This window comes from Artemia sp. Qi Xiang Cuo, chromosome 1, assembly GCF_049724085.1.
Source record: "Artemia sp. Qi Xiang Cuo chromosome 1, ASM4972408v1, whole genome shotgun sequence".
Lineage (NCBI taxonomy): Eukaryota > Metazoa > Arthropoda > Branchiopoda > Anostraca > Artemiidae > Artemia > Artemia sp. Qi Xiang Cuo.
Genome location: NC_142794.1, coordinates 18136728 through 18163589, shown reverse-complemented (window position 1 = coordinate 18163589; position 26862 = coordinate 18136728). Strand labels below are relative to the sequence as shown.

At 33.1% G+C, this 26862-nt stretch overlaps 2 protein-coding genes across 3 annotated transcripts in view; one reads left to right on the top strand and one right to left on the bottom strand.

Moving 5' to 3' along the window:
• LOC148956066 (tonsoku-like protein) overlaps positions 1-26862 on the bottom strand; it is a 252279-nt gene that overhangs the window by 7083 nt on the left and 218334 nt on the right. The window lies entirely within an intron of this gene.
• On the top strand, positions 22409-26826 carry LOC148956069 (pro-resilin-like). The gene is made up of 2 exons (XM_089091867.1): positions 22409-22522; positions 26416-26826. The coding sequence occupies exons 1-2, from the start codon at positions 22517-22519 to the stop codon at positions 26752-26754; spliced, it is 345 nt and encodes a 114-aa protein (XP_088947993.1). The 5' UTR covers positions 22409-22516; the 3' UTR covers positions 26755-26826.

Below are 26862 nucleotides of genomic sequence, written 5' to 3'. Positions count from 1 at the left end.
GAGTTACGGGGTAGGATCTCGCCAAGGACGAAATTTTAATGGTGGAAGAGAAATTTTCTCTGTTTGTGGTGTCAGATTTCCCAGCACTATTTAAAAACGATAAGAAACTAAATTTTAAACTAAAATTTAAACTAGAAACTAGTTTCAATAAATAAAACTTTCAGTTGAAAGTTTTTCAACTGAAAGTAAGGAGCAACTTTAAAACTTAAAAAGAACAGAAATTATTTCGTATATGAGGGGTTCGCCCCTTCGTCAATACCTCACTCTTCAGGCTAAAGTTTGTTTATTGCTTTCAAAAGAGCTATTTATTCTAATTAAGCGACCTTTTTGATTCAGGGGTCATTTTTAAAGAATTGGAACAAAATTTGAACTTAGCGTGAAAGGCGAGGTGTTGAGGAGGAGGGACCCCCCCTAATATACGTAATCATTGTGGTTCATTTTAGGTTTTAGTGTTTCTCCTTACTTTCAGTTGAAAATTTTTTTTGAATATTTATAATGCACTAAAACATAGAGAGCTACAAAAATCAGAATCAACTTGAGAGGGAAAATTTATCTGTAAAAGAGGGGTTATTATTTCCTTACGAAATTTTTCTTCTTTTTTTTTTAAGGCGGAAGTGGATTAATGCAATTAATCTCCTCCCAAAGAGCGACCAAGATGTAATCATACCATTACGCTGAAAGCTACAAAAATACACGGTAAAAATATCCCTTTACACATTGACAACGATTCGAGTGAAACAAGAAAACAGTTAAGGACACTTGTAAAAACACATATAAAGGACAAACATACCCTTCTGTATAATGGTAGAGATGCGAGACGCTTTAGTCTATTAAATCACGCAATTAAATACCATGTGATATCGTTATACCCCGTGATATCGTTATGCTAAGCATTCCAAAACACAAAAATGCTTCAACGACCAAAGAGATTTTTTTTTTATAATGTTTCTGTACATTGTGATTTAGAAATTAAAGGCTATTAAATGTTTCACAAGTTCAAAAAGGTTAATAGACGACTCGAATTTTACTTTAAGCAATTGTAACAATAGTAGATTTTCAACAGATGATAAATCATCCATCAAATCATGAGTAGAAAATACACTTTCAGATCCAGCATGCCAGGGAACACACTTTCATATTCAGCATGTAGGAGAACCCTAAATGGTCACCCCCTAAAAGGTAAGTTAACCCTAAATGGTTATTGGTTAGTGAACTGTAATCTGTTTGAGTATGATAAAAGCTTGTGGTTTACTACATTACATTATATAAACAGTCTGGTATTCTATGATAGAGTGATTACATCTCTTAATAATACTGGTCGGGAACTTGAAGATGTCCAGGAGGAAGTCATTTGAATATGCAGATTTCTCGGAGTTGAAGAATTCTACCTAAATGGCAATGTACATCCGGATAAAGTTTTAATTCAAAAGTGTGAGCCTAGGATTCCACTTTTCAATCTAGAAGAGTTTAAGTGTCCTAAATTTGAGGGGGTTATCACCGTCCTGAAGACGAGGTTAGGTTCTTCGAACAGTGGATACCTAAGAAAAGACATGATCATGATTACGCCAACCGCACTTATAAAAAATAGTCCTTCAAATTGAACAAGCGTGGTGGTTGTTTAAAGATATAAATATCAGAAAAATAGTGTTTTTCACTTTTGTTGTTGTTTTTTTTTCTTTCTCAAAAAAAAAAAATATTTTTTTTATAATAGAGATTTTTATTAGTGATAAATTTTTTTCTTTTTGTAAATTAATTAAAAAGTCAAAATATGCTTACAGTTCTAACAATTGCGCTCTGTGATTGGTCAGAGACACGATGTGACTTCCCCACCGGTATTCTATGACCGGTTATTGACACTACCTAATCTATTGCATGTATTAAATCAGTATTTTTTACCCAGTGGAACGATAAACACATAAGTCATATCTTTAAAAAAAAGTGAAGATGGAGCATTTTAATAAAGTGTGTTTACATAACAAGGTTATTGTAGCATTGAATGTTGACAAAGAGAAGTATTTAAACTTTGAAACAAGTACAGGTGGTAGCACTATTGGAAATGTATGCATGCATTGTCATGACAGTAAGGAATTAAATTTCTTTGGAATACCGAAAAAATTCCACTCTTATGTTGGTGGTTATGCGAGATTGAGATCTCCAGAGATGATTGCACTCAAAGAGAATGCCAACCTAAAAATAATCATTGATGATAGAGTACCACTCCTTGTTAGTGTTGCAGGTAACACATTACCTACTGATACATCCAATCGTCACCTTTCGGGTATTAGCATTCAACGGAAGATCAATAAAAGAAAGGCCTACTCTTCTACTAATATCGTAAACCATATCTTGTCTACGTGCCGAAACTGTTACCTGTGTAAAAATAATGTGATAATAGACAGTGAAGTTGCCAGAAAAATAAAAAGGGCATTGTCAGAAAATATCACGATGGAATATAAAGATGAATCGATGAAAAACAAAGCACCAGCAAACGTTACTGCCATTGATCAAGCAGTCATTGATCCAAATAATACCAAAGATGAAAATCATATTGAGCCTTTTGATGAGACACCAGTAAAAATTGTGTATGACTCAAAATGGAATAATGATTATTCTACTGATTACGAACTAAGAGAAGACAATATCTATACTATCAAGAGAGAACTGGGTGAACTATTTTATGGAACAGATTCAAACTGTCCAAAGTTAATCATTGATATTAATAGTGTATCGTAATATATTTTTGTATTAATATTCTACATAGCATTATTTCATTAAAAATATACTATGCATTACATTGTTATGTGTTCATTATTTTTAGAGTAAGCTAGCATATCAAACGTTTAGAATGTCTAATAAAACGTCGGAGATGTAAGAAAAGGAATTTGCATACATCTATTGTCAGACACATGGGAACAAATTCTTTCTTGAATTCGCCTCCTGGATAAATAAAAAGACATTTCATTCAAGAAATTATGACGAAACACTAAGTAAGCAACAAACTCCTTCTTGAAGTTACCTCATGGATACACAATGCAGAAATTTCACTTAAGAAATTATCAAAAATTGTAAGTAAGTAGCAAATTCTTTCAAAAATATGTTAATACGTTTAAGCAATAAATATCTTTAAGCTTAACTCGTCTTTATTCTTTAGAATAGTTTTATGCATTTCATTAAATTATGAAGAAATTGTAAGTAAGTAGCAATAGCTTTCTTGAATTCGCTTCCTGGACACAATACAGATATTTAATTCAATAAATCATAATATAATCTCAAGTAAGTAATAAAGTCTTTATTGTTTTCACCTATTGGATGCGCAATAATTAAATTTCATTCTAGAAATTATGAAGTAATTGTAAATAGGTAACACACTCATGTTACCTCATGGATACACAATGCAGAAATTTCATTTAAGAAATTATCAAAAATTTTAAGTAAGTAGCAAATTCTTTCTTGAATTTGCCTCCTGGGTAAATAAAAAAGACAGTAAGCTTAACTCGTCTTTATTCTTTAGAATAGTTTTATGCATTTCATTAAATTATGAAGAAATTGTAAGTAAGTAAGAATAGCTTTCTTGAATTCGCTTCCTGGACACAATACAGATATTTAATTCAAGAAATCATAATAAAATCACAAGTAAGTAATAAAGACTTTATTGTTTTCACCTATTGGATACACAATACTAAAATTTCATTCTAGAAATTATGAACGAATTGTAAATAGGTAACACACTCGGGTTACGTCATGGATACACCATGCAGAAATTACGTTTAAGAAATTATAAAAAACTTTAAGTAAGTAGCAAATTCTTTCTTGAAATCGCCTCCTGGGTAAGTAAAAAATACAATTAAATAAAGAAATAATGAAAAATTGTAAGTAAGTCGCAAATTCTTTCTTGAATTCACATGCTGGATAAACAAAAAGACATTTCTTTCGAGAAATTATGACGAAACTCCAAGTAAGTAACAAACTCTTTATTGTTTTCATGACTTAGATACACGATTTAGAAATTTAATTCAATAAATTATTAAAAAATTCTCAGTAAGTAACAATTTCTTTCTTTAAGTCAACTCATGGATACACAATACGTAAATTTCATTTTAGAAACTATGAAAAAAAAACAATTTCTTTCTTGAAGTCAACTCTTGGATACACAATACAGAAATTTCATTCAAGAAATTATGAAAATATTTGTAAGTAAGTAACAAACTCTTTCTGTTTTCACCTCTTGGATATACAGTACAGATACTTCATTCAAGAAATTATCAAAAAATCGCAAGTAGCTTTTTTTTCTCTTCATCAAAAACAATTTTCACTTAGCTACACGATGTAGAAATTTAATTCAAGAAATTATTAAAAAATTCTCAGTAAGTAACAATTTCTTTATTGAAGTCAACTCTTAGATACACAATACGGAAATTTAATTCAAAAATTTCATAAATTATATAAACGATGTAGAAATTTAATTAAATAAATTATGAAAAATTCTCAGTAAGTAACAATTTCTTTCTTGAAGTCATCTCTTGGATACACAATACGGAAATTTCATTCAATATATTATAAAAATATTTGTAAGTAAGTAACAATCTCTATTGATTTCACCTCTTGAATGTCAAGTAAAGATTCTTCATTCAATAAATTACTAAAAAATCAACAGTAATAAACTTTTTTTTTTCTCTTTATCAAGAAAAATGTTCACTTATATTATTGACGTAGAAATTAAATTCAATAAATTATTGAAACATTATCAGTAAGTAACAAATTCTTTCTTGAAGTCAATTCTTGGATACGCAATACGGAAATTTCATTCAAGAAATTATGAAAAAATTGTAACTAAGTAGAAAATTCTTTCTTGAATTTACCTGTTGGACAAACAAAAAAGACATTTCGTTCAAGAAATTATGACAAAATTCTAAATAAGTAACAAACTCTTTATTGTTTTCACGAGTTAGATATACGACGTAGAAATTAAATTCAAGAAATTATGAAAAAATTCTCAGTCTAAGTAGCAAATTCTTTCTTGAATTCACCTGTTGGATAAACAAAAAACATTTTTCACTTAGCTAAATGATGTAGAAATTTAATTCAAGAAATTATTGAAAAATTCTCAGTAAGTAACAATTTTTTTCTTGAAGTCAATTCTTGGATACGAAATACGGAAATTTCATTCAAGAAATTATGAAAAAATTGTAACTAAGTAGCAAATTATTTCTTGAATTTACCTGTTGGATAAACAAAAAAGACAGTTCGTTCAAGAAATTATGATAAAATTCTAAGTAAGTAACAAACTCTTTATTGTTTTCACGAGTTAGATATACGACGTAGAAATTAAATTCAAGAAATTATGAAAAAATTCTCAGTCTAAGTAGCAAATTCTTTCTTGAATTCACCTGTTGTATAAACAAAAAAACATTTCGTTCATTAAATTATGACAAAATTATAAGTAAGTAACGCACTTAATCTTTTTCATGAGTTAGATATACTACGTAGAAATGAAATTCAATAAACTATGAAAAAACCACAAGTAAGCAGCTTTTTTTTTTCTCTTTATCATAAACAATTTTCACTTATCTAAGCCATGCAGAAATTTAATTCAAGAAAATATGAAAAAATTATTAGTAAGTAACAATTTCTTTCTGAAGTCAACTCTTGGATACACATAATCCGGAAATTTCATTCAAGAAATTATAAAAAATATTTGTAAGTAAGTAACAAGCTCTTTATTGATTTCACCTCTTGAATATACAGTACAGATACTTCATTCAAGAAACGTGATTAAACACGTTTTGAAACTACATGCTATTTGTATGCCTTTCCTTGGCACCTTTCCAAACGAGCGGGGATTCCCCACTGGTTCCTACACATTGCAAAAAAGTGAGCAGTACGAAAACTCCACGTTTTCAACCAGACTGGTTTTTAGGGACCAATCGGGAGAGATATGCAAAGTCGACATAGCTTTATTTCATTTTTTTAAGGTTCATTTAGACGAGGTTTCGTGCGCGCACGTAACCTCGTCTCAATGAACCTTAAAAAAATGAAATAAAGCTATGTCGACTTTGCATATCTCTCCCGATTGGTCCCTAAAAAACCAGTCTGGTAGAAAACGTGGAGTGTTTGTACTGCTCACTTTTTTGAAATGTATTGGAGCCAGTGGGGATTCCCCACTCGTTTGGATAGGTGCCAAGGAAAGGCATACAAATAGCATGTAGTTTACAAACGTGTTTAATCACGTTTCTTTAATGAAGTATCTGTACTGTATATTCAAGAGGTGAAATCAATAAAGAGCTTGTTACTTACTTACAAATACTTTTTTTAATTTCTTGAATTAACTTTCTGTATTTTTTGTATCCAATAGTTGATTTCAAGAAAGAAATTGTTAATTAATTAGAATTTTTTAATAATATCTTGAATTAAATTTATAAATATCGTAGCTAAGTGAAAATTGTTTTTGATAAAGAGGAAAAAAAGCTACTTACTTGCGATTTTTTCATAATTTCTTGAATTTAATTTCTACGTCGTATATCTAACTCGTGAAAACAATAATGTTTTTTACTTACTTATAATTTTGTCATAATTTCTTTAACTATATTTTTTTTTGTTTATCCTGCATGTTAATTATAGATAGAATTTTATAATTAGACTGAGAATTTTTTCATAATTTCTTGAATTAAAAATATACGTCGTATATATAACTAGTGAAAACAATAAAGAGTTTGTTACTTACTTAGAACTTTTTCATAATTTCTTGAATGAAATTTATTTTTTGTTTGTCCAACAGGTAAATTCAAGAAATAATTTGCTACTTAGTTACAATTTTTTCATAATTTATTGAATGAAATTTCCGTATTGCTTATCCAAGAATTGACTTCAAGAAAGAAATTGTTACTTACTGAGAATTTTTCAATAATTTCTTGAATTAAATTTCTACATCATTTAGCTAAGTGAAAAATGTTTTTTGATTATCCAACAGTTGAATTCAAGAAAGAATTTGCTACTTAGACTGAGAATTTTTTCATAATTTCTTGAATTTAATTTCTACTTCGTATATCTAACTCGTGAAAACAATAAAGAGTTTGTTACTTATTTAGAATTTTGTCATAATTTCTTGAATGACATGTCTTTTTTGTTTGTCCAAGAGTTAAATTCAATAAGTAATTTTCTACTGAGTTGCAATTTTTCCGTAATTTCTTTTATTTAATTTTTGCATTAAGAATCCAAGAGATGGATGAGATTGTTTCCTACTCAGCATTGTTCAATCATTTATTTAGTTAAATTTATAGATCATTTAGCTAAGTGAAGAGTTTTTGTGATAAAGAGAAAAAAAAAGTTACTTAATTGCGATTTTTTCACAATTTATTGAATGAAAAATCTGTACTGTACATCCAAGAGGTGAAATCAATAAAGAGTTTTTTACTTACTTACAAATATTTTCATAATTTATTTAATTAAAGTTAAGCATTGTGTATCAACGATATGAGTTCAATAAAGAATTTTTTACTAACTGAGAATTTTTTCATAATTTATTTAATCAAATTTATACATATTTTATATACGTAATTAAATTCTTGAATGAAATTTACGTAATGTGTATATATGAGTTGACTTCAATAAAGAAATAGTTACTTACTGAGAATTTTTTCCTAATTTCTTGAATTAAATTTCTACATCGTGTAGCTAAGTGAAAATTGTTTGTGATAAAGAGAAAAAAAGTTACTTACTTGCGATTTTTTCATAATTTCTTGAATGAAGTATCTGTACTGTATATCCAAGAGGTGAAAACAGAAAGAGTTTGTTACTTACTTACAAATATTTTCATAATTTCTTGAATGAAATTTCCGTATTGTGTATCCAAGAGTTGACTTCAAGAAAGAAATTGTTTTTTTTTTCATAAATTCTTAAATGAAATTTACGTATTGTGTATACAAGAGTTGACTTCAAGAAATAAATTGTTAATTACTGAGAATTTTTTAATAATTTATTGAATTAAATTTATACATCGTGTATCTAAGTCATGAAAACAATAAAGAGTTTGTTACTTACTTGGAGTTTTGTCATAGTTTCTCGAACGAAATGTCTTTTTGTTTATCCAGCAGGTGAATTCAAGAAAGAATTTGCTACTTACTTACAATTTTTTCATAATTTCTTTAATGAACTGTCTTTTTCATTTACCCAGGAGGCGAATTCAAGAAAGAATTTGCTTCTTACTTAAAATTTTTGATAATTTCTTAAATGAAATTTCTGCATTGTGTATCCATGAGATAACATGAGTGTGTTACCTATTTACAATTCCTTCATAATTTCTTGAATGAAATTTTAGTATTGCGCATCCAATAGGTGAAAACAATAAATACTTTATTACTTACTTGTAATTTTGTTATGATTTCTTGAATTAAATATCTGTATTTTGTCCAGGAAGGGAATTCAAGAAAGCTATTGCTACTTACTTACAATTTCTTCATAATTTAATGAAATGCATGAAACTATTCTAAAGAATAAAGATGGGTTAAGCTTACTGTCTTTTTTATTTACCCAGGAGGCGAATTCAAGAAAGAATTTACTACTTACTTAAAATTTTTGATAATTTCTTACATGAAATTTCTGCATTGTGTATCCATGAGATAAAATGTGTGTGTTACCAATTTACAATTCCTTCATAATTTCAAGAATGAAATTTTAGTATTGCGTATCCAATAGGCGAAAACAATAACGACTGCATTACTTACTTGTAATTTTATTATAATTTCTTGAATTAAATATCTGTACTTTGTCCAGGAAGCGAATTCAAGAAAGCTATTCCTACTTACTTACAATTTCTTCATAATTTAATGAAATGCATAAAACTATTCTAAAGAATAAATACGAGTTAAGCTTAAAGATTATTGTTTAAACATATTAACATATTTTTGAAAGAATTTGCTACTTACTTACAATTTTTGATAATTTCTTAGATGAAATTTCTGCATTGTGTATCCTTGAGGTAACTTCAAGAAAGAATTTGCTACTTACTTACAATTTCGTCATAATTTCTTTAATGAACTGTCTTTTTTATTTACCCACGAGGCGAATTCAAGAAAGAATTTGTTCCCATGTGTCTGACAATAGATGTATGCAAATTCCTTTTCTTGCATCTCCGACGTTTTATTAGACATTCTAAACGTTTGATATGCTAGCTTACTCTAAAAATAATGAACACATAACAATGTAATGCATAATATATTTTTAATGAAATAATGCTATGTAGAATATTAATACAATAAATATATTACGATACATTATTATTATCAATGATTAACTTTGGACATTTTGAATCTGTTCCATAAAATAGTTCACCATGTTCTCTCTTGATATTATAGCTATTGTCTTCTCTTAAAAATAATTATTCCATTTTGAGTCATACACAATTTTTACTGGTGTCTCATCAACAGGCTCAATATGCTTTTCATCTTTGGTATTATTTGGATCAATGACTGCTTGATCAATGGCAGTAACGTTTGCTGGTGCTTTGTTTTTCATCGATTCATCTTTATATTCCATCGTGATATTTTCTGACAATGCCCTTTTTATTTTTCTGGCAACTTCACTGTCTATTATCACCATATTTTTACACAGGTAACAGTTTCGGCACGTAGACAAGATATGGTTTACGATATTAGTAGAAGAGTAGGCCTTTCTTTTATTGATCTTCCGTTGAATGCTAATACCCGAAAGGTGACGATTCGATGTATCAGTAGGTAATGTGTTACCTGCAACAGTAACAAGGAGTTGTCCTCTATCATCAATGATTATTTTTATGTTGGCATTCTCTTTGAGTGCAATCATCTCTGGAGATCTCAATCTCGCATAATCACCAACATAAGAGTTGAATTTTTTCGGTATTCCAAAGAAATTTAATTCCTTACTGTCATGACAATGCATGCATACATTTTCAATAGTGCTACCACCTTTACTTGTTTCAAAGTTTAAATAATTCTCTTTGTCAGCATTCAATGCTAAAATAGCCTTGTTATTTCAACAAACTTTATTAAAATATCCCATCTTCACTTTTTTTTTAAAAGATATCACCTATATGTTTATCGTTCCACTGCGTAAAAATACTGATTTAATACATGCAATATATTAGGTAGTGTAAATAAACGGTCATAGAATACCGGTGGGGAAGTCACATTGTGTCTCTGACCAATCACAGAGCGCAATTGTTAGAACTGTAAGCATATTTTGACATTTTAAGTTATGTACAAAAATAAAAAATAAATAAAGTTGAAAAATTTCGAAGTTTTAAAAAAGATTTTTTTTTTTTAGAAAGAAAAAAAAAACAACAACAAATGTTTAAATAAAAATATTAATTAGAGTTCAATCTTAAAAATCCACAAACGATGGTCCCATGATATAGAATAGTTTTTAACATGTCTTATGGATTTATCACGATCAGGTATGTTCTTAGGTATCCACTGTGCGAAGAACGTAACGTAGTCTTCAGGACGGTGATAACCCCCCTAAAATTTAGGACACTTAAACTCTTCTAGATTGAAAAGTGGAATACTAGGGTCACACTTTTGAATTAAAACTTTATCTGTAGGTACATTGCCCCTTACGTAGAGTGCTTCAACTCCGAAAAAGCTGCAAATTCCACTGACTTCCTCCTGGACATTTCTCAGTTCCCGACCAGTATTATAAAGTGGTGTAATCACTCTATCATAGAATCCCAGACTGTTTATATAATGTAATGTAGTACTCCACAAGCTTTTATCATACTCAAACAGATTACAGTTCACTAACCAATAAATATTTAGGGTTAACTTACCTTTTAGGGGTGACCATTTAGGGTTCTCCTACATGCTGAATATGAAAGTGTGTTCCCTGGCATGCTGGATCTGAAAGTGTATTTTCTACTCATGATTTGATGGAAGATTTATCATCTGTTGAAAATCTACTATTGTTACAATTGCTTAAAGCGAAATTCAAGTCGTCTATTAACCGTATTGAACTTGTGAAACATTTAATAACCTTTAATGTCTAGATCACAATGTACAGAAACATTAAAAAAAAAACCTCTTTGGTCGCTGAAGCATTTTTGTGTTTTGTAATGCTTAGCATAACAATATCACGGGGTATAACGATATCACAGGGTATTTCATTGCGTGCTTTAATAGACTAAAGCGTCTCACATCTCTACCATTATACAGAAGGCTATGTTTGTCCTTGTTCTGTGTTTTTACAAGTGTCCTTAACCGTTTTCTTGTTTCACTCGAATCGTTGTCAATGTGTAAAGGGATATTTTCACCGTTTATGTTGGTAGCTTGCATCGATGTGGTATCGTTCCATCTCGGTCCCTTTTTAGGGGTAGAGTAATTGCATGAATTCACTCCCTCCTTAAAAAAAAAGAAGAAAAATTTAGTAAGGAAATAATAATCCCCTCTTTTACAGATAAATTGTACCTCTAAAGTTGATTCTGATGTTTGTAGCGCTCTAGGTTTTAGTGCATTAGAAATATTCAAAAAAAATTTTCAACTGAAAGTAAGGAGAAACACTAAAACTTAAAATGAACCAAAATTATTACGTATATGGGGGGGGGTCCCTCCTCCTCAACACCTCGCCTTTCACGCTAAGTTCAAATTTTGTTCCAATTCTTTAAAAATGACCCCTGAATCAAATAAGTCGCTTAATTAGAATAAATATCTCTTTTGAAAGCAATAAACAAACTTTAGCCTAAAGAGTGAGGTATTGACGAAGGGGCGAACCCCCTCATATACGAAATAATTTCTGTTCTTTTTAAGTTTTAAAGTTGCTCCTTACTTTCAGTTGAAAAACTTTCAACTGAAAGTCTTATTTATTTAAACTAGTTTCTACTTTGAATTTTAGTTTAAAATTTTGTTTCTTATCGTTTTTAAATAGTGCTGGGATATCTGACACCACCTACATAGAAAATTTCTCTTCCCCCATGAAAAATTCCTCCATGGAGAGATCCTACCACTTAACTCCCACCCCCCAACCCACCAACGACCACAAAAAAAAAACTTAAAACGTCTGTATACTTCCCAATAACCAATGCTATAATGCAATAACCAATGCAAAGCTCATAACTTGCAGTCCTCCTCCCGGGCATGTGAGGGATTAAATCATCCTCAAAGACATAGTTATTAGATTTTTTTTGAATAAATATGGCAATTTCAAACTTTTAATCCGGTGACTTTGGGAAAAAATTATCATAGGGGGGGGCTTAGTTGCCGTCAAAATACTTAGGTCACTGAAAAATGACACTAGAAATTTTAATTTATATTTGAATTAGGCCTATCTCAATATTCTAGGACCTATGGGTTGATAGAGTCACCCCTGAAAAAAAAACAACAAATAAACACGCTAATTATCCGTGAGGCATTCTTAAACATCGAAATACCTTTACTCTAATAACTCTTCACAAAAAAATTCGCAAATATCGTAGACTAAAGAAGTAATTACATCACTGTTGTTAGCTCCATCATTAATCTCCAATAATGTAAATGCACCACTAATTTTTTTCCTCTACTAATATCCTTGCAAATAAAAACTATTGTCTTTGAATTCAAGTCTCTTACTAATATGAATTGTAAAGAAAACTATTACTCTTGTGGACCTCAGTCCTCATTTAACTCAACCCCCGTGCAACTGAACCCCCCTTGTAACTAAACCCCTGTATAACCGAAACCCCCGTGTAACTGTAGACCCTTTACCTCAACCATCGTGCAACTCAACCCCCCCATGCCCCTCACCCCCCGTAAAACGCTGCAACTAGGTATGGTGAAATTGTCCATACTTTTCACTTGGTACTTCTTGATTATACATACAATATCGTTGTGGGCAAGCGCTGCCACGTCACAATGTCAGTCTATCGTTACTTTTCAATTAAGCTATTGAATACCTTCTAGCAATGTCTCTTGTAAGCGTCAAATCTATTAAGTATCTGAGCATGTTCTTTGTATTATTGATGCAAGCACACCAATTCTGTAATAACACGTGAGACATTCTTAACAATCGCAAGACCTTGACTCTAATACCTCTTAGCAAAAAATTCGCAAATCTCGTAAAATAAAGAAGCAATTACATCACTGTTGTTAGATCCATCATTAGTCTCCAATAATATAGATACAATACTCATTTTTTTCCTATACTGATATCCTTCCAAATAAAAACTATTCTCTTTTAATTCAATTCTCTTACTAATATGAATTGTAAAGAAAACTATTCCTTTATGTTTTTTTTTTAGAAAACCGACCAATCATTTGAAACTTGAATATATACAAAAAATAATTGGCATCTAAAAAGATACACCGGTTTTTCCGACACGGATTTAACCTAAAAAAAAAAACTTGTATATCATGAAATAGAAATTCAGTTAATTGTGTCAGAAAAAACTTGAACCAGAACAGATTATACCCAACCTGTTTGGTACGGGTGCGTACGCAAAGTATATACCTTCAAGCAAATTCCATATGATATTTCAAATTACTATAGCTTCTATAGAAATGGTACCTCTTTGCAAATGACCCTGGTAACCCAATTACTTGAAAACTTACACACATATCCATGCCTCAGGCGTAAGTTTGCATTTAGGTTTTCAAGTGCCTATGGCCTTACTACTATTGCCACTAATAAAATAAGCTCTTTTAAACGCAGGATCAATGACGCTCTTGACTCCCCCCTGCCCCCAAGATTTATTGCCCCTCTGGAGTTTGAAAAACATCTTTTTCCATATTTTCATTTATAATGACGGTATCTTCATCGGACAGACTGAAAAAGATTCACCCTCATAATTTTGAACCTACATTTTTCTGATGCCACTGCGATAAAGTAGCCTTAATCCCTACTTCACTTTTTATAGTTACCTCTCCCCCACCCAATGGTTCAAGAAAGAATATTCCTACACAAGAGCATTACGATGACGAGCTAATTTTCATTCAAAATGTTTCGAGAATAGAAAGGCCTGTTCATTCGCTCTTGTTTACAAAATTGATATAAAATGGTTTCAGAAAGCATGTGCAAGAAATTTCGGTTCATTCTACCCTCGCTCAATAAGCTGATTAGAATCAATTTTTTTTTTTTGACGTTCAATATGGAGTTATTGAATATCGTTCAAAAGCACTTATCCGTAATTCGTTCTTTTAGAGATAGAAAATCCTTGGCATATTAGGTTAAGTTACAATATTTGTGGCATATTCCAAATGTTCTATGGGTCTGTAAGATTTTTTATTTTTTTTGCAAGAAATTCAAACCGCGCTAAATAGAGTACAAAAATTATGCAACAAAGTTGTTGCAATTAATTACAGTAAGCTCGTTTGGACGAAGAATAAAATGTCGCTCTTGACTTTCTTTAAAAAAAAAACTGTTTTTTGGTACTGGTTAAGAAAGCGGTAAACACGCTATAAGTGAAATTTCGTTAATGCTAATGAAATAAAATAAAATAGGATGAAAATATAATAGTTTCGTAACAAATTCCGGCTATATATTTGCACATTAGGAGGGGAGGGGAAAGCATAGCTTATATTAAAAACGTAACCTAACCCATCCTAACCTAGGTACCTTTTCCACCTAAACCCCAAAAAACAATAGTTCAAATATTGTACACGCAAAGACAAACCACGGTTTCCAATCCAATTGTCTATTGAAAGAAACCCGTTTGACTAGTTTCTTAAGCATCTTCCCTGTATAATATATCGCGTGTTTACCGCTTTCTTAACAAGTACCGTTCTTTTTTTAATTTAATGTACAGAAGATCCAATTATCTTTTACTAAATTAAACAAAGGAACTTAAAAAATTTGGTACTTGTTAATTATTCGGAACATATTGAAGAATTGAAGAATATTGAAGAAAACCGGTTTGCCTATCAGCAATCGGTTCCAATTTGCTTAATTTAAGTGAAAAAAAATTACGATATAGGTATATTTTAATGAAATAAGTAATATAAAGAGGAAGTTAGGGGTTTGGTATTTAATATAGGCCTAATGCGTTCTGCGTGGCCTGCTTTCCATAATTCTTTGTCGTAGTTTCCATAATTTTGTTTCTAAAGTATTATATTTTCATCATATGTTGGTATATTTCGTTAAGGTTAATTGTACTTCACTTCTTGAGAGTATTCTAAATAATTAACAAGTTCCAAAAATTTATGGTGTACAGACTGAGAGGTCAATTCACTGAAAAAAGGGGAGGGGAGGAACTGATTTTTAAAAAATCTAAGGGCGTTATTTTTTTTTTAACCTTTATTATAAACATAAAAAAAACATTTTTTCAATAAAACTACCAAAAGAATTTTTTCCAAATTTTGGGGAAGCGAGAGGATAAAACCCTCCAATTGACGCTCTTGTGAATACAGCAAAAGAAATTAATTACATTCTGACTATATGGTAAAAATCTCAGTCTTGTTTCCTGGCCTTCGCAAGTTCGATGGCCAAGGACGGCTTGGCAGTGCTACAGGAAATTGGATTTATTTTTTGTTTAATGTGTTTTTAACAAATAACTGAAGTTGTTTATGTAAATAAAATCGTTTGGGACAATCGACAAGCCAAGATTGTAAAACTAATTTTGTGGTTTTAGAATGATTCTGACTTCGTGGTAATTTGTATTTTATGAGAATTGGCAAAAAAATTTTCCGAAAATTATCCATTATAGCAAATATCTCAAAAATAGATGAAGATTACGTCTCTTGATATTAATTGAATAAAAAAAATAAGTTTTTTTGCATGGGATTTAAATAATAATTGCAATACACCTGGAAAGGGAAACAGACTAACTTAAGAGCCCAATCATTTTTTTTTTGTTTCCAGGCTGATCGTGCCCAAGAAACGTTGTCGAAACTTGAGAGTGCTCAATTAATGCGATTTTTTTCAGAAATATAAGAACACCAGCGTAAGAAACTCATTTTAGTCATTTTCGAGCCGAATTTAACCGAAATGTCATCCGATAAAAGATGTAAAATATACTTGTAACTGAGCTTTTAAAAATTTACTGGTCTCAAATAGGACGCTCCCATACGATTCTTTGTTTTGTACTTGGCCTATGGTCACAGGACCTATGATTTACTTAAAAAAAAAAACATCTGCAGCCCCTTCATCTCCTCACTTTTTATGCTGAAGTTTAACTTTCACTTAATTCAAAAAATACTATTACAACCAGTTGATGACTGCAATTTTAAGTTACCTATTGCCTTTCTGAAGATTTAATCTTAAAATTGAACTTTAGATTAAGAGCGCCCTCCCCCAATAGTAACCAAAAATTTAAAAACAAATGTATCAAAACTACTACTGACAACTCACCCCAGCACCAAGCCGACTGAGGCCAACACAGCTACGCACGCTCCTCCTCCATCCCAATCTATTCAAAGCCTCCCTTTTCCACCCTCCCACGAAGTTCCCATTTCCTTTAAATCTTTCTTTATGACGTCCTCCCACCCCAGACGAGGACGACCTGCTTTCCATTTAGCCCAAGACAGTTGGCCGAAAAGAATAATCATCGGCAATCTGTCATCATTCATCCGCACGACGTGCCCTAGCCACCTCAACCTTTCTTTCATTATAACCCTAGAGAACGATATTGAACCACAGTTTTCGTACAGCCTATTGTTTGAAATACGGTCAGTAAGTCGGGTACCCTGAACAGTCCTTAAGCCACTCCTCCGGAAAACATCTAGCAAATATTCATCCGCTTTTCGAAGTGCCAATGCTTCAAAACCATATTTGACCACTGTCATCTCTGTAGCTTCTAATATTCTAATCTTGGTTTGCAGACTTATCTTCCTATTCTTCTAAACCATTTTTTAACTGTGAAAAAACACCCTGAGCCTTGGCTATTCTACTCTTAACATCTTCACTGGTCCCATCATCTTTACTAATAATACTACCAAGGTAAGTGAAGCTGCCCCACCTGATCGACGTCTTCGTTACCCAACGTCGCCTTTTCTTCTTCACTTATTCCTAGCCTTAGTAACTTAGTCTTCTTAACCTTATTTTTCGAACCTGTTCTAGCACCCTGAACTCACGAAACCTCTAAAAGTTCATTCATTTTGCTCACACTTTCATCTAGGATGCTTAGATCATCCGCATAACTTGAGTCCAGGAGACTTTTTCCTCCCCATTTGATTCCGTGGTCTCCCATTGCCTTTCCTGTGCTCCTTAAGACAAAGTCCATCAAAATAATCCATATAAAGGGGGATAGAACACAACCCTGCTTAACTCCTAATTTAATACAAAACCAGCTGCTAGCCTCATGTATCAAAATACATAACACATTTAGTTTTTGAGCCAATTTCAAATATACAGAATTTGTTAAGTTTAGCTTTAAAAATGAAATTTTCTTAGTTCAAGAAGGCTTGCGTACTTTTCCAAGGGGGGACGCACCCTTTAAAGGGGGGGGGGGATCTCGATCAAATACAGCAAATCGTCATCAAAGCAGAGGTCTGAATCCTTCTACAAAAAAATGGCATTTCTCATTTTTCCTGAAAAAAGCCATAGATCTCTGTTTATTTATTGTTCTTTTTTTTTCGAGGGTGATCCTATGGAATCAGTGATCATAAAATAACAGCAGATGATTCATTCAAAAGGGATTTAAAGCATTAGTTTTCTTTTCGAATAGCAAAGAGGCTGAAACCCGGTGTAGTGCCATTCCCGGCTATTTTGTACCGTAAAAGAACAATTGAGGCTTGAGTAGGCTAAAATGCTTTCATGGGATAATTCAAGAGAAGAGATGCAGCATTGGCTTAAGACAGTACAAAATCTGTGTTTAAAACCTCCCAACATCTGGGAACAAACTGTCGTGGAGAGGCATATCCGTCCTGAAATATATATTCTGTCTATGAAAAATAATAGTAATTATAGATATTAGCAATTATGGATATTAGTAATTAGTAAATAGTCATTATAGATCTGCAAGCTGAACTTAATGGGAATGGAGCCGTTCCAGTTTTCATTCCTTATGAACTGTATTTCATAGCTGTACACCATCTGTTAAGGAGGGGAAGGGAAAGTAATAGGGAAGAGAAGGCAATACACCATCTGTTAAGGAGGGGAAGAGAATGTTAAGGATGGGAAGGAAAGTAATATATCTTTCTATCACGGCTGGATGTTCTAATCTTGCTATCAGGGCTGAATATTCTAACTTTCTGTTAGAGACCCTTCAAATCAATATAGAGGAAGGAGGGAAGGGGGTACAATTCGCCACCCGTCTTCACTTAAAAGAATATCTTTTGAGATGAAACATTTAATACAGATACAAAAGGAGGGGGATGGTAGTTCTTCTCTTATTATCGAAAGAAATTGAGCGTAAAGTGGATAATTCGATTCACATGTTTATTTCAACAGAAGGATCAGAGGCGTCCCCCAAAGAACAAGCCTGGTTTTTAGAATTCCCACTCCCCAAAAAGTTTCTCCGAAAATATATCTTTGCTCTTTCAGACCCCCACCACCAGGAATTTTCTTAAGGGTAAATTTTTTTTTTACGGGTGAATGTATCAAACAGTGGTTTTTGAAAAGAAAGGACAGCCTCATTTAAGTACGTTTCAGCGGCGGGAATACTCTTTTTCAGAGGGCAAGAAAGACATTTTTTCGAGAAAGTACCCACCTTCAAGGACCAAGAAGATCACGCACCAATAGGTTACTATTTTCCACTATTTTCTGCTTCAAAGCCCAATTTGAACCAAAAATGATGAGATGGGAATTCTGTATCAACATATCCGTCTGTTTCACAAGTCTGTAAAACGTACAAGTCTACCTCTAAAACTTTCACGCCATGGGAGTGCAGAGGAGGTGGGATTATGCGGTACGGAGAGGGACATTTCATTTTTAAGCATATTCTTTCAGAGTTTAGAGTTTGCTTAAAATCAATGAAAATAGTCAAAAATTTAAGTTAAAAACGAGTTTTTCCATGAAAGTAAAAAGTGATAATAAAACTTATAAAGCATGAGCATTTTGTTAAAAACGAGCAACTCCCCCTAGCACCTGCTAATAATGATAATGTATTTTTTAATTTTTGTTGAAGACTTTTTAGAATATCACAACTATAGCCAGTTGGCAATTATTAGTGTGTCACCAATTAGCTTTTTAAGTAATCAAGTGTTTCGTTAAATTAGTAGTTCCTAACCTAGGTAATTCTAAAACCTTGATGCCTCCTCCTGATATTTTAATTTTGTTATTCAAAATTTTACATGTTCACCTGAAGAAAGCTTAGTAGGTCAGTAACTTGGTATCTTTTTTTCGGTCATCCTCTAGGCATAATTCATGCGAATGAAAAATACTATCTGAATAAAACATTTCTTATGCAATGTATAACGTTATTGCAATGTTATCATGTATCTTTTTTGATCTTTAAATGCATTTGGACATTCACTTTTCGAAACTAAGGCTCTAAAGTAGTGAGCCGAGGGGGTGCACTTCCTGCCTATGACCCGCATATTTCCATGTCCCACCGATGAGGCCTGTGCCCCATGTTGGGAATTACGAGTTTAACTGAAAATTAAGATGTTTCCAGTCCTACTCGAAATCCTATATTTTAATAACCTATATTATAACTACTATATTATAACCTATATTACACTGGCCTTCATTTCCTACAATATTTTGATACAGACTAAATGTTTGAAAATATGTTTTCTCTAAAGCCAAATTTAGAAAAAATAGCTTAGGGCCGAGGGGGGGGTGGATAGCTCCCTTCATAATTTTTGTCCAGTTTCAATTTTAACATAGCTCTGTCCTTTATTGCGACAATTAGTTTTGCATTTACATACCTAATTCATTCTCAAGGCAATGTAGCTAAAGTGTAGGCTAATTGTCTGACATTGCGAACTGTTTTAGTAAAGTGCAAGCTGAAATTGAGTGTAAAGAACAGATAGCAAGCGTTTCTCAAAACCTTCCAGATACCATGAGGATATGGGGCTTCTGAATTTTATTATCACGTAAAAAAATAAACTACAAAAAAGTATAAAAAAATGGGGGGATGGGCTCAAAAAGTTGGATGGAGGGGGTCCCTTGGAGGTTGGGGAGAGGGGACCATGAAGGTTGAGGTCCTTGGTGGCTAGGGTCACTGGTGGTTGCGGTCCTTGATGGTTCAAATCCATAACTATCTCACTAATCCCGTATTGTGTACTTGTTCATTCTAAGACATGTAAAAAAAAGTTTAAATAAAATTATCAAGTTAAAAAAAATTAACTCCAAAAAGTATACAAAAATGGTCTAAAGTACCCAAAAAGTTGGAGGGAACCCCTTGGAGGATGCGGTCCTTGATGGTTCAAATCCATAACCATCTCACTAATCACATATTGTGTACTTCTCTATTATAGCGACCAAAGCCGAGAAGTAAAGGTATGTCAAGTCATATGTCTCAAACTGTTTCACCCCCAAAAAAACCCTAAAATGTCAATTAATCTCTGACGTTTCCTTTATTCTGGAAACTGTGAACAGATACATTTTAAATTTACCAACCACTCAGACTTACCTTTACTTTTACGCGTTTTTAACTCTAATATTCCTTTCGTACAATCCAATTAAAAATACAAGTAATATTTAACTTTGTTTCACCCCTATGAAAGTTCTATTTCAAGAATATTCGATAATCAGATAAGAGGATTTTATAAACAATGTCCCATGGAAAAATTGTGTCAGCATATAATACGGTACTTTGGTTACGGCAAAAAAATTACGTAAAATTCAATGCTGAAATTCCAGGGAATCTGATGATGTCACTCCCGTTAGTATTTCTAGCTTTGTGATTGGTTTAGAAAGAGGATGTGGTCTTGTTCGCCCTAAATGTTAATATGCCTCTAAAACTAAAAGCTTCCGTCAATCGATTGATTCGAGCATGATTGACCGTCTAGGAACCTGCTTGACGCTTGAGTCAAGCGTTGACGGTGATTGATAGAAAGTTTGAAGGACTCGAACATTTTAATCTAAAACAGTGCGTTAGATTAGCTTTGGTCGAGATTGAAAGGTTGATTGAAAGGTCGATTAAAGGTTAATTGAAGCATACTTCAATCGATTGACGGAAACTTTCGAGTTTCGATCAAAATGATTGATCGTCTAGGGCCTCCTTTAGCCCGTAAATATCTAATGAAGATTTCCTCGCAGACCGGGTTAAGGAAAGCGGGGGGGGGGGGGCTATAAATTAAAAAAAAATTTATTTACAACTTTAAAAATTGGGTTTAAAATTGAATCGGTTACAATCAAAAGTAACCATCTCTATTTTTAAACTGTTAAGCAAATTGGTAAAATGCTTTCCAAGTTTTTATGAGTTTCGCCCTCACCCTTCATTTTCGAAGCCTTAGTAATTTAGCATAAATTGAGTGTTAAACTTTTATTCCTATATTATTTCATACTTAGATGAAAGGGGACGGGTTTTCTATTTTAACTTTAAGAATGGAGTTTGTAAATTTTGACACCGATTGACGCAATGAGCCAAAGATCAAATTGCTATCCTACGACAAAATCAGACAGCAACTTAAATAGCACTGTTAATATGTAAAATACGGAACTAACCAACTATTTCACCTCAGTATGAAAGTAAAACCAATCATATATTGAATGCCAGCAACTATTGTAGAAAATCACCAACTTAACGAAGAAAATCACCAAATTAAAGAAAATCCCCAAAAACTCACCAAACAAAAGAAAATCACCAAAAATCGCCAAATAAAAAATCTATAACAAAAATCACCAAATTAATGAAGAAAATCACCAAAAAAAGGCACCAAGAAAGTAAAAATCTAACAAATTTGGTGGTAAATCACCAACGGTGGAAGAACGGGGCTGGTGTCCCTAATCTATCCAGTAACTTGAGACCGCAACCACTAGATATGGAGCTACCGACGTCTACTGGGCACCATGTCTAGACTAAAAGCCTTTCGTCGTAACTTGAGCGTAGTTAAATCACCAATACAAGTAAGCAAGTCTTCAGTTTCAAGTGTAGTCCTAGATACAGCTTAATGATAGATGTGGGGGTTCACAAGGGCAGCAAACCTGCTTTTTTACAGGCCTGTGTAATTTAATCGTCAGAAGCATATATTTATTAAAATTGCAATACTTCGTAACAAACTTCAAGACAACCAGCCTACGGTGAAAGATTATTTAACGAATAGATACGTAAGTACAGGGGGTGCCACTTTCCCCCTTGTTTTTTTACCCCCCCCCCTTTGGAATGAATTAAACGAGAAACACTATATATTGTTCTACATTTTCGTGAATTGGCACCCCTGCTATATGTTATGTTACCTATAATATTATTTTATACAGGATATATTATAAATTCCTCTATCGTCGAATTCTTTGGAAAAGGGCGAGAGTGTCTTGAAAAATATGTGCCCAACTACGGATACACAACACAATAATTGGACAATTAAAAAAAAATCACACTCAATCGGTTAAGGTTACGTTGATAAGGGCGTGGTAGTACACAACAATTTTAACTCATTCCTTTTTGCAATTGGATATATAAGTACTACCATTCGCTGTTTCTATCATGTAGTCTCGACTCAGTGCCTAGTAAGGAATATAAAGAAAAGTAAAAAAAATGAAGGTAAAGATAGCATATGTTTCTCAATTTGCCTCATATCAATTTTAATTGTTTTTACTTTGAAAAAAAGGTTACATAGTTAAAACATACTTTGAGCAATTAGAAATAACAAGGCCACTCAAAAATTAATAATGTGTCGGGGTCGTCTTAGGACACGCCTCATGTGACACAGATGTCAAGTTTTCCAATTCAAAACATTGATTTTGTCCATTTGCGCCAGACGTTGGAAAACACCCACTACAGTATTTTCATTACAAAAGAACCTCGGAGATTTTGAAAAATAACTTTTTTTGCATCTTCATAAAAAAATCCTTCATCCCCTTCCCTACATTTTCGTAAATTGTACTATAGTTTTAGCGCATTTTCTATTGGTTACAATTGGTTGAAATTAGCGTTATACTGCATGACATTCGCCATCGTTGTCAGGATAATAAGCGTGCAAGGGTACAAGGTCTAGTTGAAGTAAGGGCACCTTTGCCAGGGTGAAAGGTCGAGCCCGTTCGTGAATACCCAAACCCTCAGCTATTTTTCAGCTATTTTCAATTAAAAAACTTTTTCCACGAAATAAGTTTTTCAAAGAAAAGTAAAGAACTGCATTAAACAAAAAATGAACAAAAATAAAATCAAATAATCTACCAAGCTTGAAACTACTACAAATCAGCATCGATAAATAAATGAAACCCAAAACGAACAGAAATTACAATAAATAACCGAGCCGTACTCAAAACGAGCAAAAATTAACACAAGTTGGGTGCAAAACCCCTATGGCTTCCCAAGGCCAGAACAAAATTTGCACTTTACCGAAAATCCTAGGTCAGGTATCAGAAAAAGTAAATGATTTTTCATCAATAGCCTATAGTTGACTACGTACGACCCCCCCCCCCCCCAAAAAAAAACGCGCCTCTTCATGACATGTCTACTAATAATTTGTAGTTTGTTTTTTAAATATGAAAATTTGCGTTTTACGTTCACTAGAAAAACGAGACATTAACGGGTCCACGAATTCCTGCGATTTAGTTCAAAACAACAATTATGAGATCAATCCATTAGTAATCTATCGAGTGAAAAAACCTAGCATACCCGATTGATTTAGACCTATCACAAAGCCCCACCTTCCTGCATTTTGTGGGATAATCTGGGAAACGTGTGCAATATGGATGCTACGGCATGGTAGTTCCCCTCTTATGTTCCCCCGTGGCAGTTGTCCCCGTCATGGGCGTAATTTAAAAATTTCGATTGGGGGTGAGGCAAAAAGGGGTATTTTGTAAAAATAAATAAGAAGATATTTTGGCTTTGACAATGCGTAATACATCTGATAGAACTTACACGGTCATTTTGCCCCCTGGGAATATGTAAAAACCAATAATTTCACAAAAAAGACACTAATTTCGTAAAAAAAACATCAACGCTTCCTGACGTTCTTTTTTTGATAGGAGCAATCATTCTGAAATTTAAATTTTACCTTGCTAACTCCTCCCTATTTGGGATCACACACTAACATCAAAAAGCGCTTCAAACGCTTCAAATCATTGAGGGTACATGAAAGGAGAATTTAACAGATTCAGACCTGTTTTTTTATTATTATTTATTAATTTTTGATATCTATCAGAGCAAGGCAAAATTCCTGGCGGTGCCAACAATATCTCTGGAAAGCCACAAATCTTGGAAAATGGCATATTTTTCATTCAAACATGGGATGTAATGATTCAGAGATTCATTATTTTCACCTACCTAAGTACTCAATGCAAAAAAAAAAAAAAAAAAAAAAAAAAAAAAAAAAAACCCTGAAAACTGAAACTGATCTGACAATCATTTACGTTATTTTCCTAGCATTCCTAGTCACATTTTTAAAGTCTTAATGTTTTCATGATCCTAATGATTTTAAGATTTTGAGTTTTGGGCTCTAGTCTAGTGATCAAAACAACACAGCAGGTTAATTATATAAAATAGTTTTCCTGCATAACCAAATATCTTACGGTTCCACAGGGATCCTACAAACGTCCCAAAATTTAAATTTTGACAACAGAGTAAAATAAAGTAGCACCAATCTTCCCGGCTAAAAAAACATACCGCAATAAATAAACAAAGCAAAAAAGGAATCAAAACCATAAAACACCCAGAATATAATAATAAAAAAAAACTACAAGGTATGAATCTTTATCAAAATTGATGGCAACCTGAATTGAACATCCGTACCATAGGTTGGGAACTATTTTAGTATATTCTATTTTCCTTTACCGTAGTTGTACAATGCGATAGAGACAATTAGAGCAGAAGTAGACACTTCTTACACAAAGTCAAGGAGACACACTTGTGCCTCTATAAAGAGGCGACCCACCACAATGTTAAGCGATTTCCGGTCCTAGCGGTCGCAGAGAGACAGCGGTAATCGCATTTTGTAGCCCAAGCTCAAACTAAGAAACGTGCAAAATTTCACCCCCCTTCGACTTTATCTTCATGGGTAAAAGTGGGCCGGAAGATTCGACCCTCCGACCACAGCCCCCCTTTAACGTTGTCCGATTGGGTTGAAATTTAGACGTTAAGCTTTCCTAGGGCCCGGGAGCTTATCCTCGAAATTTCAGCTCAATCCGATCACTCCTTCCCTGTTTTCCAAAAACCAAATATAGCCACTTAAAGTTCAAATTTTTTTTCTTCTTAGCCACGCCTACAGGCCACAGCTGGCAACTGATCCGGGTGAATGAGGACTCATTCGAAGCAGAATTCGACCTGTTAGGGCCTTTTGATATTTTCAGACCGAAAAAAATTTCCCCCGAATTTACATTTACGAAAAACCTCGTTTTCCTATAAGAGCCCATGTTAAATTTTCCAACCACAGTCCCCCTTTAACGTTGTCTGATATAGCTGAAATTCTGAATACAAATACTTAAGAGAACTGAAAATCCTTTGTCAAAATTCTACTCAATACGATTCCTACTTCTTTTTCTTCCAAATAACAAATCTCAAAGTTTATGGGGGTTCATTTGCATCAGAAATAGACTCCCTTTGATATAAAACACTTACAAGTGTGTCTCGTTTAGTACAGCGGTCGATACTCCTGACTGTCAGGGGAAGACCCGGGTTCGATTCACATTCAGAGGAAATTTTTTATATACTGAATTTAAAGTTTAAAAAAGAAACTCAGTTTCTTTTTTAAATTATTTGAAAAAAATTACGTTTTCTAAAGAGTTAAAGAGGCTGAGTTACAAGGTCGACCCTTAAAACACCCTGTCGAGAAAGAAAAGAATAATACACAATCATCTAACAGTTAGTCAAGTAATAATAAGAAATAAACTGTACAAAAACGTGCAGAAATTATTTTAAAAAAACTACGTTTTCTAAAGAGTTAAAGAGGCTGAGTCACAAGTTCGAAACTTAAAACGTACAGGGATTAGAAGGTACAGTTGGGGGGCTGCCGCCCTCAAACCCCCGCTTTCGCAGCCTTTAAATAAAAAAAAAATTCAAACTGAAAGTAAGGAGCGACATTAAAACTTAAAACGAACAGAAATTATTCCGTATATGAAAGGGGCCGTGCCCTCCTCAACGCCTCGCTCTTTACGCTAAAGTTTTTATTGTTTAAAAAAAAGAGTTGTAAGAAAGCCAAACATTAGCGTAAAGAGTGAGGCGTTGAGGAGGGCACAGCCCCTTTCCTGTACTAAATAATTTTTGTTCGTTTTAAGTTTTAATGTCGCTCCTTACTTTAAGTTTAATTTTTTTTTTTTATTTAAAGGCTGCGAATGAGGGGGGTTTGGGGGGGCGGCAGCCCCCCAACCGTACCTCCTAATCCCTGTACGTTTTAAGGTTCGAACTTGTGACTCAGCCTCTTTAACTCTTTAGAAAACGTAGTTTTTTTCAAATAATTCTCAACAAGAATTTACAACATTGATTTTCATTTATAGGTCATTATTCTTGTCGCTATTATCGCTGTCGTCGCAGCTCAAGACAAATATCCCAGTCCGTCATACAACAAGGACTACAAATATGAACCAAGACCTTACAATTTCGCCTGGGCAGTTAAGGACGACCCCTCCTACAACGACTATGCTCACCAACAAGACACTGATGCTGCAGGCAAGACCTATGGCTCATACAGAGTGCTCCTACCCGACGGCCGAGTACAAACTGTGACCTATAATGTTGATGCTTACACTGGCTACGTTGCCGATGTTCAGTACACTGGTGAAGCCAAATACCCTGAATACAAATCCAACTACCCCGCCTACAAACCAAGCAATTAAAGAAACTACAGAAAATGAACAGAGTCTATTTTTGTACGAGTACATCTGTGATATTATATGAGATGCAAGTTATTACCATTTTTAGTATTTTGGGAAACGAATAGAAGA